The following is a 19,089-nucleotide window of genomic DNA, read 5'->3' as shown; positions in this document are numbered from 1 at the left end:
CGTGGACAAGGGAGCTTAAGATACGTCATATATCCCTTTTTCACCAGCGTCAGGTAGCCACACTCCATCCCACCCCGCTTCAGACCCATCGCAAGGCGCCCGAGCTGCCCTCTACTCAACGGAGCAAGGCCATCTGAGAACGCCAATGAATGCAGCAACCCCACGGGACGCCGGTTTAGTTCAAAACCATCAGTTAAACGCCCCAAATTAACGGACGAAGCCAGGTCCGGATGCTGGGACTCGGAGGCCAGAGATCGCGTGAAGGTGGAGCGTGGCCCAGCTGTATTTTCCAAATTAGAACTGAACGCGACGGGAGACCAAGCAGCCTACCTGGTTCCTTCCTCGCGCGTCCTCTTCCTTTTGTCTGGGCTATAACAATCTCAGTTTCTTCCTGGGTCATTTCGGAGATTTTCTGCAGGAAAAGCTTTTCTAGAGCTTCTGCCATTAAGACTATGTCATCCCCTGGCTGGATTAATAACAGATACAATAAATTAGGCAAGGCACACATTTCCAGAGAGCGGACTGCTATAACCTACAAAAAAAAACAAAAACAAAAACAAAAATCAAAACTGCTTTGAAGAGTTTGCTTGGGCTTGTCTCCAGTTAATAGCGAGCCTAATCGTAACTGCAAATTAAACGCGAAACGGAGGAACGTTTCAGCGCAGGGAAAGACGTGAAGCTGAGGCTGCAATCTGCAATCCTCTCCATTGCCCAGCTGAGCAATTCCTGCAACTTCGCTTTAGGGTATTTTTATCCTTTTCAGCACGGCCGTTTCCCTTACGATACAACGGGAAGAGGCGCAGCGCACTGTCCCAAGCGCCAAACGGACGGGGAAGCCTTGCCCTAAAGGCTTTTCACGCTAAAAGGCACAGGCAGACGACGGGCAGGGGCCTGGCAACGCGACACGTAAGCGAACGGACACGTCGAAGCGACACAAGGTGTTATTTACGGGCAGCACAGGCTGATTTTTGAGCAGAGGGAGGAGGAAAAACAGAGGGAAGGAGGGGAAAAAAATAAAGAACGGGACTACAGCCAGTTTGTTCCTGCCATGCTGAATTGCCCCATTTTGCAGGTGTCAGGGAAGAGGTCTTTTAGTAAAGCATCTGAGGAGGAGGAGGAGGAAGACGACAGCTGCACAGGCTCGCAAGGCAGTTTCTCCCGTGCGTTAGGCAAGAGGAGGGTTTTAAGGAAGAAGCCGAGAGAGGTCTACCTAAATCGGGAGGACGGGACTAAACTAAGAGAGCATTAAAGATCAGGAGTAAAAGCTCACGTTTGCAAAGGTCAAGGAAGACATAAAGGAGGGCTCAAGATTCAGGAAGAACTGACTGGGGATCCAGCGTGCAAGGTGACTCCAAAAGACACCAACAAGGCTTGGGACCTGGTTCGAAGGGGGTTTTTAGGTTTTGTTTCACTGAGAGTAAGAAAAGAAGAGGAGAAGGAAGGGCAAAAGCGACAGCGCAAGTGTTCGGATTGATGTCACGATGATAAATGAACATCCATCAGTGTAAATACACACCGAAGATGAGAAAAGCTGCTTCATGGTCAAGCAACCACGCTTGGTGATAGGACAGCATGCACAGACCTGACCGACATATGGTTTGCAGGCCCCACACAGTCCACAAAGCCTTTTTTTTTCTAGCCTACGTGTTTTTCTGCTGTCTGGCCACAGGGAGGTCAGCGAAGAACTAGGAAGACAGGGGAGATCAGGGAGAAATCTAGCAGGGCGAAGGCGCTGTGGTGGGAAAGGAGGGAAAATGTGGCAGCGAAGAATAAGGAAGGATGTACATCAATAATTTGAAGCCTTTAACAGCCTGCGCTCATTCAAGTTGCATAACGCTGGCTCAAACCAGGAAAGGCAAAGGCCAAAGGCATGGTTTTGAGGGACCAAACCAAAGAAGACGAGAACGTAAAACCCCAAAAAAGGCAGAATGTCCAGCAACGAGCAGCGCCTGGCCGGATCAGAAGTTGTTACGGGGTTAGAGAGGGTGCGGATGGTGTGCAAACCTTGAGAACTGGCCAGGAGCAGTCATGAGGGACATCAAAGAACAGTTCAGAGGATTGCACAAGGAAGAAAGGATTTTGGAGATTCAAGAACGGAGGAAAGGAACCGCGGGCAGCAGCTGCCGTTAGCAGATGCGATTTGTTTGGAACAAACTGGAAAAGGGTCTTGCGCGATGCTGCTGCGAGAGGGAAGGAGAAGGTCAAAGAACATGAGGGTAAAGCAACTGGGAGAGATGGTCAAAGAAGGTGAGGGCAAAGCAACTGGGAGAGATGGTCAAAGAACGTGAGGGTAAAGCAACTGGGAGAGATGGTCAAAGAACGTGAGGGTAAAGCAACATGGAGAGATGGTCAAAGAAGGTGAGGGCAAAGCAACTGGGAGAGATGGTCAAAGAACGTGAGGGTAAAGCAACTGGGAGAGATGGTCAAAGAAGGTGAGGGTAAAGCAACATGGAGAGATGGTCAAAGAAGGTGAGGGTAAAGCAACTGGGAGAGATGGTCAAAGAAGGTGAGGGTAAAGCAACATGGAGAGATGGTCAAAGAAGGTGAGGGTAAAGCAACATGGAGAGATGGTCAAAGAACGTGAGGGTAAAGCAACTGGGAGAGATGGTCAAAGAACGTGAGGGTAAAGCAACATGGAGAGATGGTCAAAGAACGTGAGGGTAAAGCAACTGGGAGAGATGGTCAAAGAACGTGAGGGTAAAGCAACATGGAGAGATGGTCAAAGAACGTGAGGGTAAAGCAACTGGGAGAGATGGTCAAAGAACGTGAGGGTAAAGCAACATGGAGAGATGGTCAAAGAACGTGAGGGTAAAGCAACTGGGAGAGATGGTCAAAGAAGGTGAGGGTAAAGCAACTGGGAGAGATGGTCAAAGAACGTGAGGGTAAAGCAACTGGGAGAGATGGTCAAAGAAGGTGAGGGCAAAGCAACATGGAGAGATGGTCAAAGAAGGTGAGGGTAAAGCAACTGGGAGAGATGGTCAAAGAACGTGAGGGTAAAGCAACTGGGAGAGATGGTCAAAGAACGTGAGGGTAAAGCAACTGGGAGAGATGGTCAAAGAACGTGAGGGTAAAGCAACTGGGAGAGATGGTCAAAGAAGGTGAGGGTAAAGCAACCGGGAGAGATGGAGGAATACAGAGAAGAGACCTGGGAGAAATAGAGGGCAGCAGAAACGAAAAGGGTGCAGAATCACTCAGGCACGCCGTGGAAAGGATGCAGGCAGACACGGAAGGAAACTCCCGGAGGAAAAGCTGATGGCCTGACCCCATCTTACCACCTTCTGTTCTGAAGATACCAGCAAACCCTTGGTTCTTACCTGTTGCTACCTAACAAGATAACAAGGTGCCTCTTGGACATCTTGCGCTCAGTACAGCTGACATCTGACGTCTCCGATAATCCGATGGCTTCCCATCATCTCAGAGCATCAAAACTCCACATCATCGCCTTGTTTGGGCCTGCCATCCAGGCTACTTCCCCCACGACGTCATTCGTAGTAAAGCCCTGCTCCCTATCACTCCGTATTTTGTCTCCTGCATTCCCCCCCCCCAGGGCTGCGCAGCCGTATAAAATGGTTTCCAGGCCATTGCTCGCTCTGGAGCATTGCTCGTTCCGGAAGGGAATCTCATATAGTGTAATATGAGACCAGAAACAGGCATGACAAAACTCAACGCGCTGCTGTACGTATCACCTCGTCCCCCTGCAATCGGACTTCATTTTCAAACAGCCCAGCCTTTAGCTGCTGCTTAATAAAGGTATATAAAGAAAAACGAAGGACAGACCTACAGGACTGTTCTTTCCAAGTGTTTGATAACGTTCACAGCTCTGCGCAAGTCATGGCCTAAGAAAAGCTATGCTTTCCAAAATTTTTTTTTTAAGAAAAAAGAAAACCCTTTCTAAAGGGTTTTGTAAGCCTTTTTTTAAAGGAAATTTTTAAATTCTTCTACAGAATTTTTAAAATTCTGTCCAAAAAAGGAGAAACCGCCGCCATGCTGACGCTATCCCCTAACAACTCTCCCGCAAGGGAACGCTGCAAAGCTGGCTTGGTCCGCGTCTGACTTCTCCGCGGAAGGCAGACGCGCCTGAACTGCCATCGGTTTAACACCGTTTGTTTTGCTAGAGAGGCTAATCTTGGTGTCGTTCCTTCTAAGGACCGTTCAAGCAAGAAACGCGTGCAGTTCTGAACCGGCACCACGAGGACGACGGGAGATTCCCTCGGAAAGCTCAGGTTAAATAACTTATCATACCTTATTGTAGATGTAACAATTTGTAAACATCGTATTAAAGTCCTGGATACATTCTTGAGCATTCCAGTAGTAGTTATTCTCCAAGCGCTTCTTTATTGTTCCCATGTCCATAGGAGTTTTAATAATCTTATAATAATCCTGCAAAAGAGCAGAGAAGTAAAGATGAGAGTGGAAACGAGAAGAACCAGCAGAAAAAGCTCACAAAACACGTATTTACAGGGAGCTTAAAGACGGGGCTTCCTCGTTCGCATCGCTGGACTTACCTGGGTGCATTCTCCAAACCGAGCAGACACCCGGCTGCGATAGTCCCTATCTCTCCGCTGCGATTTATCATTAAACTTAAGGCAACCCCTACGAAACACTTTTCCCACCTTTTTCACCGCCTCCAGAAGGCAGCAGGGCATTTTCTCCGCAGAGGTTTGGTTAGCGCACAGCACCGGCGCTTGGCTCTACCGAGCAATTCTCTCACAGCGAACGAGAGGCAGGAAAATTCCTAATTCCGGCCTTTCAGTTTGTAAGGGAGTCGGGTAACTCCTAAAAACCTCCCGTGAAATGAATGACCCGTCGCCGCGCGGAGCAAACAGCTCACACATCTGACGTGGTAACCCGAGGAGGAGCGAGGAGAGCGGATTTACTACAGCCCGTTAAACGCATCCTGCTAATAGAAAGGAAGACGCTTCTATTTTTAGGCGTAACGTCTAGCAAAAGGGGCTGAAATGCCGTTGCTATAGAACCAGCGCTCTCGGCGCGTAACCGTGAGGTTGTTGCTGTTCCCAAGAAATTACGCGGCCTAACGCTCAAGTAATAGATTGTATGTTTAAGCACTACGATATCTTAAAACAGGCAAGGGAAAGCGGGTGTTATCATAAAACGTTGCACAGCAAAGGAAACACGTTATGAGAAACGGTGACTCTCGAGGGACAGCATGTTTCCCCCGGCAGCCGCTTGAGCGCTCAGACCCTCCGTTAAGCGTTTCGGTCTCCGGAAAAGTCTCCGCCAACTGCAGCAAAGCAGCGGAGCTCGAGCAACGGGTTATACGGGGTGCGGAGAAGCGTTCTGAGCTGGGGGGAAGAGGATGGCAGAGCCCTGGTCGACCAAAGATTTGCTCCTTAATAATTTTTGTCGCTTGGTCGGGGCGGCACGCAGCGCTCCGTCTAGACCGTGAAACTACCGCCTTCGTACGCTAAATGACTCCAGAAATATTTATTCCTATCTTATTCTCCGCGGCCTAGCTGAGAAAGGGTGACCCTCGATCGCAGAAGTCTACTGGCCAAAATACTATCCGAGCCGCTGAGATTTCCACCTCGCCTCTATCTTCCAAAGAGCGATTCCGTGATTTCGGAAGAAGGGAGGAACGCCAAAGGCTTCCTTATTTCTACTGTCACGCGACGAGCGAGCCGAGGAACTTTGGTTCCTCAAGCTTTTGCTCGCTGCTCTCTCAACCTCTACTTACAGGGAGGTTCAGCTTGACAGCGTCCACAGGCTGCTGGAAAGGCCACGCAAACTGGTGCTTCCATAGCGTCTTGAGCACCACTTTGAGCAGATACTGCAGCTGGTTGGTCTGTCGCTTGGGCTTGTTGGGGTTGGAGGTCTCCGGCGGCGGGGGGTTCACGCCTACGGTGCTGCCTTGCTGGGGTTGGGCCTGCGACTGCGTCGTAGACATTTGGGTAGTTTCTAGTCCATCCCCCATCACCGGCAAATTTCTCAGTCTCGTCCCAGGGCCGCTCTCCGCAGACATGCTATTGATCCCATTGCATTCCTCACCGGACACCCTGCAAAATAAGGGGAACACAGAGAGGTCACTTCAAAGGGCGCTCCGAGGGCGCCGTCCCGTTTAAAAACAAAGCGGCGGGCCTTCGCGAGGTTTGCTCAGACACCTAGGCTTTGCAGCCCGGACGCTTAGCGGCAGCGCTCTGTTGTCCGAGGGCACCTAGCGAACAAGCCGGTGTCGTTATTCTAGAGCTGGAAGTTCTAGATCTGGAAGCGATAACGGATAACCTGAGGCTGTCTCCTGCCTGGCACGCGGCAGCCTTTTCTCACAGCTCCTTAGCGAGCGTCATTTTGAGCCCTGCCCTCGCCTAATCCCGTCGAGGAGGGCTCCAAAACGGACACGGTCTGGTGTTCAACGTTCTCAAGAACCTCCCCTGCCTCGCCAAGGGGAATAAAAGCAGCCAAACCCTGCAGGCGAACGAGGTATTTCGGCTCCGGCCCTCGCCGAGGGTTCGGTTCACCCGCGCCAGCGAGAGGAGCTAAGTTAGCGTCAGCGAACCTCAATCCTTTACAACGCTCCGGCTAGAAGGGCGCGGAGTAGCGTCTCTCCTCCTCTCGATTTATCGGTCATCTTGCGGTATCGCAAGCCGATCTCCCCACCCCACCCCACCACGTCAGCTAGCCCCAATTTAACGCTACGTTCTGCCGTGGGGGCAAACTCGTGCGCTTTCACGGCACGCTTCGGCTGCCTTATACAGCAGAGCCACCCGCTTTGGGGTAATTCACGCTCTGTGCTTTAGGTATATATTATAAATATCCTTCCGAAGACCGGAAAGTTGGGAAAAAACAGGTCTCGGCTGCTTCTACGGAGTTCTTCCGGGTTATAATATAGAGAAGGTGAGATAATGCTTCAAAGACCTGCAGCCCTTGCGCCGTCTTAGGCTGCAAGTGCCCAACGGGTCGCCACCGAGTCAGAAGTGGCGCCCGCGAATCGGCCGACGCGCGGCGAATTCGCCCCCTCGCTCGGCCGGTGGGACCTTTTCCTTGCGCCCTCGGCTGAGCCGTCTACCTCGACGGGGAGAAGATCGAAGACGCTTTAAAGCAGGCAGCCCGAGAAGGCAGCGAGGCGTTTGGTGCCAAACCGGGCGACGGTGAGCACCGGTTTCAAGTGGCGCTGGGGGAAAACAAGGAATAAAACGCTCCTGGAGCTATAAAAAGTGCTCTCTCGGCTGGGTTAGAAATGACTTTTTGGGGGTTTTTTTTAGTGTTCCTCGGCCAGCCGTCTGATCTGGAAAAAACTCCAGGCCGAGGCGCTAAGCTCAACCAACCCGCGCGCATATACTTTGTCCGAGTAAAATAAGTATATGCTCGGCCAAGTTTTTCTCGTGCCGTAGAGCGGCCCAGCGTCTCCGGTCGTCATCCGGGCAGGGAGACACGGTCCCGATGTGTACCGCAGCAAGAGACTAACGGCCCAAGCGAGAACGCGCCCGCGCGGTTTTACCTGCCGCGTCCCTCCCGCATTTCCAAGGCCCTGGCAAGCAGCGCTCCGTAAAGCATCAGCTGGTTGCAACCCCCCCCCCACTCCCGGCTTTAAATCCATCCCTTTTACTGGCCCGAGAACAAAGCCGACCAAGCAACGCGCCAAGGGCAACGTCGGATTTCGTTCTCCGGCATCTGAGCGCGAGCATTTTAAGTCGCGGGGCTCCGAGCGAGCTGAAGCGTCTCGCAAGGAACGTTATCCGCCTGCGGGTCGCTGCGGTAGGCCCGGGCTGCGCTCTCCTTCCGTCCCCTGCGATATTTTGCGAGGTTTTAGCTATAGATACACGAATATCGTGTTCGGGGACCTGTCGGCTCAGCTGAGCCGTCCCCTGAGAAACCTCCTTCTATGGAGCTTTCACATTGCACCTAGTTTCCTTCCATTCCGCTTTTTTTCCCCCCCCCGCCTCCCGTTAACCCGCCTGCTCTCCGCGGACTGTCCTCAGAGGAGCTTTGGCTCAAAACGCGACGCAATTTGGAAGCGATTTGGATTCTCTTTCCGCTAAAATCCCTCGCTTTTTGCTTCCAGCTCGGGCTGCTGCCTCTAGGCTGGCTCTCGAGGTTGCGCGGGAAAGGAGGGCTGCTTTCCCGTGCGGGACAACCCGTCCTTAGCCGAACTGGCGGCCAAGCGAAAGGAATCCTCTTTACTCACTGCAGGGGCTACATTACCTTGTAGGATACATTGCCATATAATTTTGCCCCAGAAAATGATGCAGCGTCAGAAGTTGCTTGGCTTGTCCATCTATCTTCCGCGGCTTCAGGCGCAAACGCCTTTAGATACCGTATCTGATGAAACAAACAAAGCAATTAATCTGAGGCAGCAACGGAAGGCATCAGAAACGAAGGCGACCTCCAGAGATTCACCCTTTTTTTTTTAACGTTTACCTGAATCGGCTACTTTCCGGGGCCCCGTCCGAGGGAACGGAGTCGCCCGCGCGTCAAGACGCCTCTACAAAAAGGAGGAACCAGCCCCGTCGGCCGAGGCTCTCGCAGGCGTCTCGCGCCTTTTTACGGAAAGCCTTGCGCCGCGATCGGGCACGTCAAGGGTAAGAGCGACCGTTTTCCTTCGGCTCCCCATTACGATAGCTCTCCGAGAGCCAACCGTAAGAGGAAGCCAAGGATTCTTTTAAGCAAAGGGAAAATAACTCCGCGATTGCTTTAATCGCTTCCCGTTCCACTTAAGATCCCAGCTCCCCGGCTAGGGTGTCGAGTTGTGCACCCGAGCGTTACCCATCTCCCTTTTCCACGCGCCTATCGCCGCCGTCTCGCCCGTTCAGAGGGATCCTAATGGTCCCGCGGGTTTCGCGACTCTTCCTAACGCGCTACCGGCTTTTTTTTCCCAACAGCTGAGCTGGCAATACATCCGTTTACGCGGTTTCCCCGCTCTCTCCCCGATAAAGGATGCTTTGGTGCTCTCATCTATTCCAACAACAAAAAAAAAACCCCAAACCGCAAGGAACAGTATAAAGAATATTCTTGGCCGCGGAGCAAAAATTTGGGGGGAGTTTCCTAAAAGTCCGTTTGGTAAAGCGGCAGCTAAAGCTCCGCAGCAAAACGGCAAAAGCAGCTGCAGTACGGAAAAGGGAAACGCAGGTTTTTTTACTGAACAGCCAGGGATTCTCCCAACTTATCACCCTCCTGAGTTTTGGTGACCGCAAGCCCTCAGGTGACTTCGCTAGGGAGAGGCGGACGGACTCGCCACAACATCGGATGTTCTCGGCTGGCTGAATGTACATTTATTCCCGATCATGCAAAAAATTAGGAAAGACGGTTTCCTTATTAGTGCAATTAGGCAACACCAAAACTCCGCGTGCGCCGTTAGGTAAGGAAATAACTCGAGCGTGGGACAGATGTGTCAAAGACACCCGGTGGAGCAAGCCACCGAGAAACCGTGCGGGAAAGACGAAGCCTGATGATGGGATGGACCGGATCAGCCGCGGCCCGCGAGCCTCCGACCAGCAAGGCAGAGAACGCAGCAGGGAAAGGGGAAAACCAGCCCCGCGCGGCGACTTTTCGGGAAGGCTCGTATCGCGCTGACGGCTTCTCTTCCCTTTCTCTGCGTTTAGCCGGTTTAATGGTCCAGAGGGATTTCCGGGAAGAAGGGGAGATGGCGTTTCCTCGCCGCCACGCGTCAAGACAGTCAACGCGGAGAGACTCAAATTCATGCGGGCTGAGCATCTGTGTGCTCCCGTTACGCAAATATTCCAGCTTTTTCCCCACCCCAGGGAAGAGCCGCCAAGCTGCACCGGGGCCCACGTCCTCCGGAGTCGGCCATGGCAGCTCTCGATCCGGGAAGGGACGGGGCTGCAATGCAGCACAGGAGCCGGCAGAGGGTAGTGCCAGGCCAGGCGGAGGGAGGAATCGAACGCCTTCGGAAGAGCATCGCCTTCGGAAGAGCGTTGCCGTCTAGAGGGAGGCCGAACCGGGGTGGGGAAAGAGGACCGGGGAAAGACGGTTACTGGGCAAAAAAAAGCAGAGAAACTCTGGAAATTTTACGTTCTCAACGCGACGAAGGGGAAAACGGCCACGGGTCGGGAGGACGAGGTCAGTTCTGGAGGACATCGAAGACGGGGACCGGCCACGGGAACCTGAGGATCCGCAAAAGAACGAATTCAACAGCTTCGCTCGGAGAGAGGCAGCAGCGAAGGCCGAAAGAAGAGAAGCACCGGGAGAAACACGGGCTGTTCGGAGAGAAAAACGAAGCCCTGGAAGCGCTGCCGAAAACCCAACCCACCAGAGCAGCAATGAGGAAGCCTGAGGGTGGGCGTCAGCAGGACAGAAGAAGCTGAGATGTTTAAGAGCGACCGAGTGCAGCGAGGAAGGAGGGATCTCGAGCGCGTTCAGCAGAAACATCTGCAAGTTGGAAGGGAACCGCGGGACCTCGCTGAGGCCGGTATAAGCAAGGAAACTATCAGCAGACGCCGCTTTTCATTCGCGCCCGCCGGTTATTTGGGACCTGCTGAAGAGGGCAGATGTTTCAGACCGAAGCTGGGTCAGGCCACGAAGGGAAGGGCAGATCCGGGAGCGGCACTGAGGGCACGAGACCGCGGCGGAAGAGGAAACTCAGGAAGGTTTCACCTCATCGGAGACATCGGCGTCCAACAGCGGGGGAAAACCTGGAGAAGACCTTCCTGGACCTCGCAGACGGCGCAATTGCTGCCACGCACGCCGGGCACCCAAGGAGGAAGCGCAGGATCCGTTTCGCGACGGGAAAACGAGAGGCGCGGACACGTGCAACGGCACACGAGCCAACGGGAGATAAGGACGCAGGAGATATCATGCACAAACGCTACCACGAAGGCTGAACTGGCAGATCGACGGCAGCCAGCATTCCCCTAATTTCGATCCTGCCGGGGCAGGAGGAGACCATCCACCACCCGACAACTTATATATAAAAAAGAGAAGGGAGAGCTTTAACAGCTAAATGTAAAGCCGACGCTTCTTCATTTCCATATCCCTAAACTTTACGATGCTTCTTAATTTCCATATTCCTAAACTTTACGCCGCTTAATTTCCATATTCCTAAACTTTACGACCTAACCGACGTTGTTTTGGCCCGTTTCACATTTCCGCTGAGCGCTCTCTGACGTGGTTCAGCCATGCGACACCCCCGCTGTTATTAAACCGCGACCCCGGTATTCTCCCAGAGCCCGGGCCACGCTCTGCCCAAACCATCTTCCGGCAAATCAATGCTGCCACCCAAAATTTCACCCCCAAATCCCCCCAAAAGCGCTGTTTCTGTTTCCCACGCTGATAAGCGCTGGTTTTATTCCCCTAAATACAGCTCAGCACCCGCTCGAGGACCCGTTTGGCCACCCGCTATGGGTCGAAACGGGCGTCCTCGAGCTCCCTCTTGGATAGGGCTCGGCCAAGGCAGCAAAGCAACGAGCTCGGCTATGGGACAAGTGCGGATGGATGCAGAAGCCCATTAGGAAACGAGACCAAGTCTCCAAAGTGGAGCAACGGGTTTTAAGAGGCTCCGAGCTCTTCTGCTGCAGCTTCCTCCTGCCGTCAGCCCACGCGGAGCCATTTCGGTTTTATTAAACGGGATGAAAAGATAAAAAGAAAGAGGCTCTTTGCTCCAGGAACGTTTTGCCGCAAGCGAATTGCGCTAAGGGTTGACAGCACCCGTAAGAGCGTGAAAAGAGGATATGGCTCCCAAAACGGTGGCTCTATCCCCTCCATCGAGGATTTGATCTCGTGCCTAGATGTTTTCCGAGTCCTGTTTCCATCCTGCCGTATGAGACGCAAGAAAGGACTCGCATGAGGCCAGAGCGGAAGAGAAGGGCAACGTTTAAAGACTCGTTTTATTAGACGGGGACTAAAGAGGAAACGAGCTTCCGCCCCCCCCGTTCATCTCATTCGGGAGTCGAGAAGGGAGGGAAGAAAAGGGGAAAAAAGGGGAAGCGGAGAGTCGGACCTTGTTCCGTAATGTTCACGTGGGTTAACACAGTGACTCAGCCAGCGAAGGCGGATTAGTGCCGACCACGTGAGCGGCGCATCCACAACTCGCGTCGGCAAATAGAGGTGGTTTTTTAACAGCGTTTTTTGCTCCCTCTCTCCAAGCCCGGAGCCATCACCAGGGCAAACGCTTGCTCCGGTGAACGAAAGGCAGGAGGGGAAAACCCCATCCGGAGGCAGGCTGGAAGCGGGACAAGCTCACAGGTGAGCCGGGGACGGTGACAGATGTCTAACCGCATTCACTTAGGTCACACCACAGCTACTTTAGACTGTTTATTCATGCCGGCGCGACGCAGAAGCAAAAAGACAGTCGAGGCTTTGGCGCGGCGGCAAGCGTTTTCACGGAAATCAAGCAGCGGACTCCCTTTCTGCCGGAGAACCTGGAAACGAGCTGGACTAAGCTTCAGGCTGGGTTTCGCGAGCGGAGCCGGCGGCGTTGCTGACTCCAACGTTAGCACAGAAATACTTTAACGCAACCCCGGTGATATGACAACACGCGCTGGGATATGAAAGCAGGAAAGAAATCGTGTTTTCCCCACACGGAGGCTGCTGTCGGAGGAAATTTAAACAGTTTGGGCTTTAGCTCCCTAATTATACAACACGCGAGTCGTTCTTAAAGGAGGCAGCGTCTAGCAAGACGAGACAGTGGCTTTTTCCGGGGCGATTCACCTGAAAAGAGAAGCCCCGAGCGACCGGCGCAGACGGACGTCCGCATATACGTAGGGAATGAAATCCCATTCCCAGCAGCTCCCTTATTACTGCGAGGGAAGAGGTGTCACCGCTCAAAGGCCCGTTAACGGGCGAGCTCGGCTCTCGCCTTCGACCGCTTTTCTCTCCCGTTCCGCGTTCCTTCCGGCCAAACCAGGTTGCTGCTCCTTCCCCAGGAATCGGGCCCGAGCATCTGCTTACAAAAAGAGCAGTCACAATATCAGAGGCGGCCTTGAGACGAGGTTAACGAACCCAGCGCCGGGATTTCACGGTGCGAAATAGATATATTTAAAAGAAAAGATCTCCAACTACCACGTCAGATCCGGAAAGACGTTACAATCCCCTGCCGAGCCGTCGCAGGTCGCGAACGCTTTCGCGATCGTCCCAGATGCGGCGTACGCGGGGAGCTGGAAAGCCACCGCCGGTCGGGGCGGATATTTAGCGGCGATCCTCGTTAAGGAACGGGACGTTTCGCATCGTGTCCTGGCTCGGGCCCGGGAGCAACGTGGGCACCTTTTCGGGCTCTTACGGAACCGCCCTGGGGTGAGCGGAGCGACTGCGGGTGCCGTGGTCACGTCACCTCACGGGCGCCCACGAGATTTAGCAGCTGGGAGCAAGCACTAGTCCTGCAAAGCCCTCGCTACGCTACCGAGCTCTCAAGTCTACACTTAATATTACTTTAGGCCTACCTGGAGGTGTAGTTTCCGGTGCTGGAAACACTCTGCTGCCCGGAAAACGCTGTTTAAGTGATTTGCAACCCCCTACGCCACGGCGTAGCTTTACTCGGCTCGTTGCAGCCCAACTTCCCCGACGGCTTCACCGTCCCATCCAAAAACGCGACTGCAAGACATTTTCTTACGGCCAGCTCGGGGCAGACATTCGTTATTAGAAACCTTAATCCTCGCCGCCGAGAGCTCACACCGTCCACGCCGGAAAGCTTTTGCCGCATCCGAAAGACCGAAAAGCTCGTCAGCTTTTTTTGAGCTAGAGGAATTACACTGGGCAACGTATTAAGCAGCAAGAGACGGTCCGAGAAGGTTTTTATAAAAGCATTGGATATCCGATCCACGGAAACATCGATTTACTGCAGATATTCAAGCAGGACGCAAGCGTCCCGAAAAGCGAGCTCATTAGCTGTTATTTGACTTTTTTTTTTAAAAAAAGAGAGAAAAAACACTAGATAATTAGGGCAACGGTTCATAATCAAGACCTTCCTCCTCAAGGCTTTTTTCTGCAACTGCTGCCACCATCCTTCTCGGCAAGGCAGGACGGGAGGCCGCGGGCAGTTATTGCCGTTTTCCGGTAGGAGACTCCCGCTCGAGCCGAGCGGAGGCGTTCCCCCCTCCCCCCCCCCCCAAAAAAAGCAGCTCCCGTTCGGTTCGGCCTCGCCGTTTTAAGGCGGTTTTCGAGCCACGCCGCAGAAAATTGTCAGCGAATATTTTATCGGCTCTTTTTTTTCCTCCTGGCTCGGCACAGTTCCGTGTTTGAAGTTTACAACTAAAACAGATCCGCTCCGCGCCCCCGCGTAGTTACCAAGGTAATTCTCTGGACGGGCTCCATTTCTGCGGAAAATGAATGATCCCAGAAACCAAAAACATTTGTGAGCAGCGATTGTGCTAGAGCCCGTACGCTGAATTATTCGCCCCAGGATCAAACGCAAAACTAGACTCAAGGGATAAAAATCCAGTGTGTTAAAGTCCTCACGTTTTTTCCCCCCCCAAACAGCAGCACCCGATTCGGCCTTTCCACGCGGATCATTTCCTAAACTCAATCCCATCAACGCCCAGAGCACCCGGCACACCAAGACGGATGGAGAAGACCGCGCGGGATCGAAGCGTTAGCGACGATACGACTCGGAGAAGTCGATGGGTTTTAATCCGTCTCCTTCTCGGAGATGAAGAGGGTTTTTTTCCCCCCCTTTTTGCCTCCTGCTGTCTACTAAGGAAAAAAAAACACACCTCCAAGGAGAGGCTTTTCCTAGAAAGTATTTAAAACATGGAGTTTTCTACCAGCGATTTCAGAAAACCAAGCACCGTAATAACGTTCGGGCTGCGTCTGTAACCGTAAAAGTCTTCTGGGAAATATATTCCGCCTGCTCCAGCTTTGCCAAAACATTCAGGGGCCGCAAAGCCAACTAAGCACTTTTAGAGCCGAAGTCACGGAAGAACGACGCCCGTATATTTGGGCATTTTACACCCAAACGTTTTTGCGGCAAGCTACCAGAGCCAAAACCTTTTCCGAAGAGTGAGTCCTCTATGCAAAGACACCAAAAAGTCCTATTTTCCCCCGAGCTCCACCGGATCAGAACACAAACTCGCAAGAGAGGGCGGCCGAGCGCAGCACCGTCGGATGGACATCCGAGACGGAAGCGGCAGACTACCAAAACCCTCGGAGCGGCCGTTTCCGACTCGATGGCAGCCCTCGGACCGTCCAGACGTGCTCAACACGTTGCCGGAGGCATGAGAGACGTGTAAATATAGCTGCGTACGTACATGGAAGGAAGCAGATTAGTTTCAGGCAAACTCCAGTCAAGATACTCAAACATCAGAAAAATAGGCCAAGATTCAGGCAATTCTGAACAGCCGCAAAAGTCACATTTCTGAAGCACCTCGGCTGTTCGCTACCGCTTCTTCCGCGGGCTCATTTTCCCAGGAGAACCAGCTCCCTTCGGCAAGACGGGTTGAAGTTTGGCCCCTAATAAAGCACCGGGATGGCGAAGTCGGATCCAGCGTCAGCGCGGCTCCTGCTCCGAGTCGGGCAGCGATTCCCCGCGATGGGCGGAAGTTTTAGGAGTGGCGTGCAGGTAATCTAGTCTCTACTCGGTCGCGCCTGCGCGCATCTATCGGTAAATCTAGCTACAGCCTGCGCGGGATTTACTCGCCCTAGAAAAGCTCTCGAGAAGAGGGCAAACACCACTGCTTATACCCAGCTGCGATTTTAGCAGCCTTGTTTCGTTGCTGCCATCAGTATCCGTGTTTTTCCCCCGTCGCTCCCCCAGAAAAGCCCCCCTTCCTGGCGACAGACAGGGCCGCGCGCCCCAAAAGGCGGGCGAAACCGCGCCGCGCCACCCCGGACCTTAAATAAGTAGGTGCTTATCTACGCAGCAGCTGCGATAGTTACCTTAAATCAGAGTCGCCCCGTTGAGGCGTTCCGTACGTCTTCACCAGCTGAGCCCTCTGACCTTCATTTTCGAAGCTACTATCGAAAGAAATACCTGTAAGGAAGAAAAAGGCGCGTTAGTAAGAATTACGCCCCAAAAGCCACCAAGACCGATTAAGTCGCTCTTTTCAGGCGTTCATCTTTAGTTTTCCGGGTTTCGTTCAAAGAAACAAAGCGTGTAGCGCGAGTCGGATCAGTGACACCGCGACAAAAGACATCCGGCGCCAATCCAGATGGGTTAAGGAATCCCACCAGCCTCCATCTTGCAAGCCAACAACCGGGATCTTCATTCAAAGCCTTCGCCTCTCGGCGAAGCCCCTTCTTGAGGGCTTTCTGCCCAGCTTCAGACCTCTCGACGTTAAAGCCTGGCTTTAAGAACCGAGGCCGCTTTGCGGCTCTCGGGAAAGACACCCGCGGGCCGGTTACGTTGTTTCATCTCCGATCGTCTCTCCCGCGGACAGCGGCAGCCCACAAGTTCGCCCAACTCGCTGCTTCTTCATCTCTCCCCGATGAGAAAAGTCTTAATTTTACTTTACCGGGAAGCACGTGGGAGACGCAGCCCTGTTTTTCCTCCCTCGAAGGGAATTTGCCGCACGCTAACGCACGCAAAACCAAGCGCCCGGCTAACGGAACGACCTGCTTAACAGCTCCGGCTAATTTTAGGCTTATCCTGGAAAACTGCCCTGGATGCACCTGAGTCACACGGAAGCCAGACTCGCCTTCCCCCCAGCGATAAGTAATTTAGGTGGAAAGGGACGTCCGGAGGTCTCCGGTTGAACCTCGCGCTCCGAGCGGGACCGGCTTCAAAGGCGCGACGGGTTGCTCAAGGCCTCGTCACAACCCGGCAATTACCGCCGGCTTTTAATCGGCGTTTTAGCGCCCGCGTTACGCGTCTCTAGCTACGCTCGCCGTCACTCGCGCTCCACTGCGGCCACTTTGGGCTCCTCCATCGAGCAGGAACCTGAAAAGAAAATCTAATCCGTCGGCGCTGATGTTTCCCACGAGCGTCTCCATTAACAGACCTGCTGCAAATACGATGTTGCCAACCGCATTTCGCTCAACCGATAACGTAGAGAACGGATTTAACCTCGGAAGAGTGGGGTGTTTTTTTGCAAAAGCGGTTCTGCTGACTCACGTTAGCGACTGCCTCCGACACACGCAGGAAGAGCTTTTTTTTTCCATCTCTTTGGTCCCCGAAGACCAAACTACAGTAACCGCCTGCTTAGAGGAAGAGGCCATTTGATTAAAAACACTTTCCTTTAAGAGCCGCTGAACACGCAGAAGGGACGTTACGTTCCCCGGCAGGGACAGATTAACAACTCCGGACACGGGGGAAGAAAAACACCCATGTAGAAGCAAACGGAGGGAGAACGCCAGGGATCCTAGGAAGGTTCTGCACCTATAAAAAACAAGCTAGAAATCTGATTTAAAAGGCCCGTTATCAGCCTCTGCTATCTTTTCATCAGGAAAAAAAAAATAGGAAGGAGCAGGTACCGTTCGCAGGCCGGCAATCGCCAAGGAAAACATCTCAGATGTGATTAACGCGCGCGTACGAGTCTGCACTCGAACGAGCATATAGGGCTGGAGGGTTGTCGCTAAATAAAGAGGCAAAGCATAAAATATTAGTGTTTTAAGAAAGGCTACGACCAAGAAGAGACGCCGCAGCGCTAGCGAACGATTCGTGCGACACGGAAAAACGAAGGAGAACGTTACGTTACAAAAAGGGGTCGAATAACCAGCTTATAAAGCAATAGAAATAAAGGAATTATATCTATCATCCAAAGGCAAGCTACGCAGATGAGCTTTTCTGCCAGGAAAACTACGCTTAAGGGCTTCCCTCCTTAGCTGACCTTAGTAGTAGATATTGCTGGTTTAGCTTGGCGAAGACTAATCCACGTGAACGACGAAACTTTAACTGCTGCAGCTGAGAACTGAAAAACCTCGGGTAACAGCTAAAAAATACATTTACTCTGCTTTAACCGGAACGACCGAGGCAAAATTAGAATCTAACAGGCGCTTTCCTACAAAACGGTGATTTTTAACTTTTAATGCAACCCTTGAAAAGCAATCTCCGAGAAAAAAAAAGCGGAGAAAGTACCCGATCCTCCCGAAAACCGGGAAAGGCAAAGCTTCACGAACCGGGAAAGAGCAAAGGAGGCGATGAAGAGCGACGGGAGGTAAATCGAAACGCCTTCGGGAGAGGCGCTTCGAAGGAAGGAGGTCGACGTTTTCATTTCGCCGCCGTTCCATCGGAAACCCGTTTTCGCACAAACTCCCTTTTTAAGGTGGATTCCACCTTTCCGAGGCCCAAGAGCCGAATTCGGGCCACCGTGCAAACCTCCCACACTGAAAGAGTCACTCGCGTGCTCTTCGGAAGAGGCGTTCGTCTATTAAACCGCACTGAGCGTGTTTTCCTGCCAAAACGCGCCAGATGGCAGCACGTTTTGACGAATTCAATAGCAACCCGCGTAGGAAAGCAGAGTCGCTCCCTGATAAATCTACATAAATAGCATTTCAGGGCTCTCCGGAGTTGAAGTTCCTAAGGAAACCGGCTTTCGGCAATCGCGCTTCCTCTCCATCCCCGTATCCCCCCCCCGCTGCTTGGCTTCGCCCGGGATTTCGCAACAGCTTTAAGCCAACTGAATTACGGGTTCTTCAGGCGTTCGGGAAATACGTGCCCACGTTTGCTAAGCGGAGATGGGAGCAGCCATCCCGGAAGCGCCTCGGACTTCTGGGTTAGAGTTCCTCGACCTACGGCACGCCACGTCCTCTAATCTCCGCGAGGAGACAGACGGACATCGCTCGTCAAAAGTTAAGGACGTCCTTGACGCTCTTAAATACACGGGAAAAATCTGAACGCGTTTAATGCATTTAATCCCCACGATCAACCGATTTATACAGGACTTTTTACGCTAAAATTCACCCCTCACCGTTGCAGCCCCTCGCAAGGTTCCTCTCCGATACTCCGGCGACGCGCTCGCGGCTCTAGTAACAACCAGGAACCTGCTGACGTTGGCTGTTCGCAGCTGACATCTCAACAACGTCACCTACGTTCGGAGAGCAGCGGTCACCAGCACGCTGGAGGCGGCCGGAGCTGGGACTCCCCTACGACGGGAGGGGGAAAAAAAAAGGCAGCTCCAAATCCAAATCTCCACGGAGGCACCAGCCTGATTAATATGAGCTCCAAGAGAGGAAGCTTCGGAGCCGAGGCTCCCGGCTCCCTTCGCTTTCGCAGATATTTGGCCGGAGGAAGTTTTATTTTGTCTAGAGAGG

General features: G+C 52.9%; 1 protein-coding gene across 3 annotated transcripts in view; it reads right to left on the bottom strand.

The window, feature by feature from the left end:
- The window catches only part of BRD4 (bromodomain containing 4), a 62,525-nt gene that overhangs the window by 24,668 nt on the left and 18,768 nt on the right, over positions 1 to 19,089 (bottom strand). For 2 of the 3 annotated variants that reach the window (XM_067314709.1, XM_067314711.1), the window contains exons 3-7: positions 15,778 to 15,871; positions 8,158 to 8,274; positions 5,696 to 6,014; positions 4,243 to 4,380; positions 331 to 532 (exon numbers count right to left, since the gene is read on the bottom strand). In XM_067314709.1, coding sequence (XP_067170810.1) covers positions 331 to 532; positions 4,243 to 4,380; positions 5,696 to 6,014; positions 8,158 to 8,177 — 679 coding nt within the window. In that variant the 5' untranslated portion in view covers positions 8,178 to 8,274; positions 15,778 to 15,871. Of the gene's footprint in view, positions 1 to 330; positions 533 to 4,242; positions 4,381 to 5,695; positions 6,015 to 8,157; positions 8,275 to 15,777; positions 15,872 to 18,746; positions 18,796 to 19,089 lie in introns of those variants that run through there. The other variant, XM_067314710.1, reaches the window with a different exon arrangement.

The sequence above is a fragment of the Apteryx mantelli genome, chromosome 36 (assembly GCF_036417845.1).
Source record: "Apteryx mantelli isolate bAptMan1 chromosome 36, bAptMan1.hap1, whole genome shotgun sequence".
Classification (NCBI taxonomy): domain Eukaryota; kingdom Metazoa; phylum Chordata; class Aves; order Apterygiformes; family Apterygidae; genus Apteryx; species Apteryx mantelli.
The sequence above is the reverse complement of the archived record's forward strand: the minus strand, read 5'-3'. Positions and strand labels throughout refer to the sequence as shown.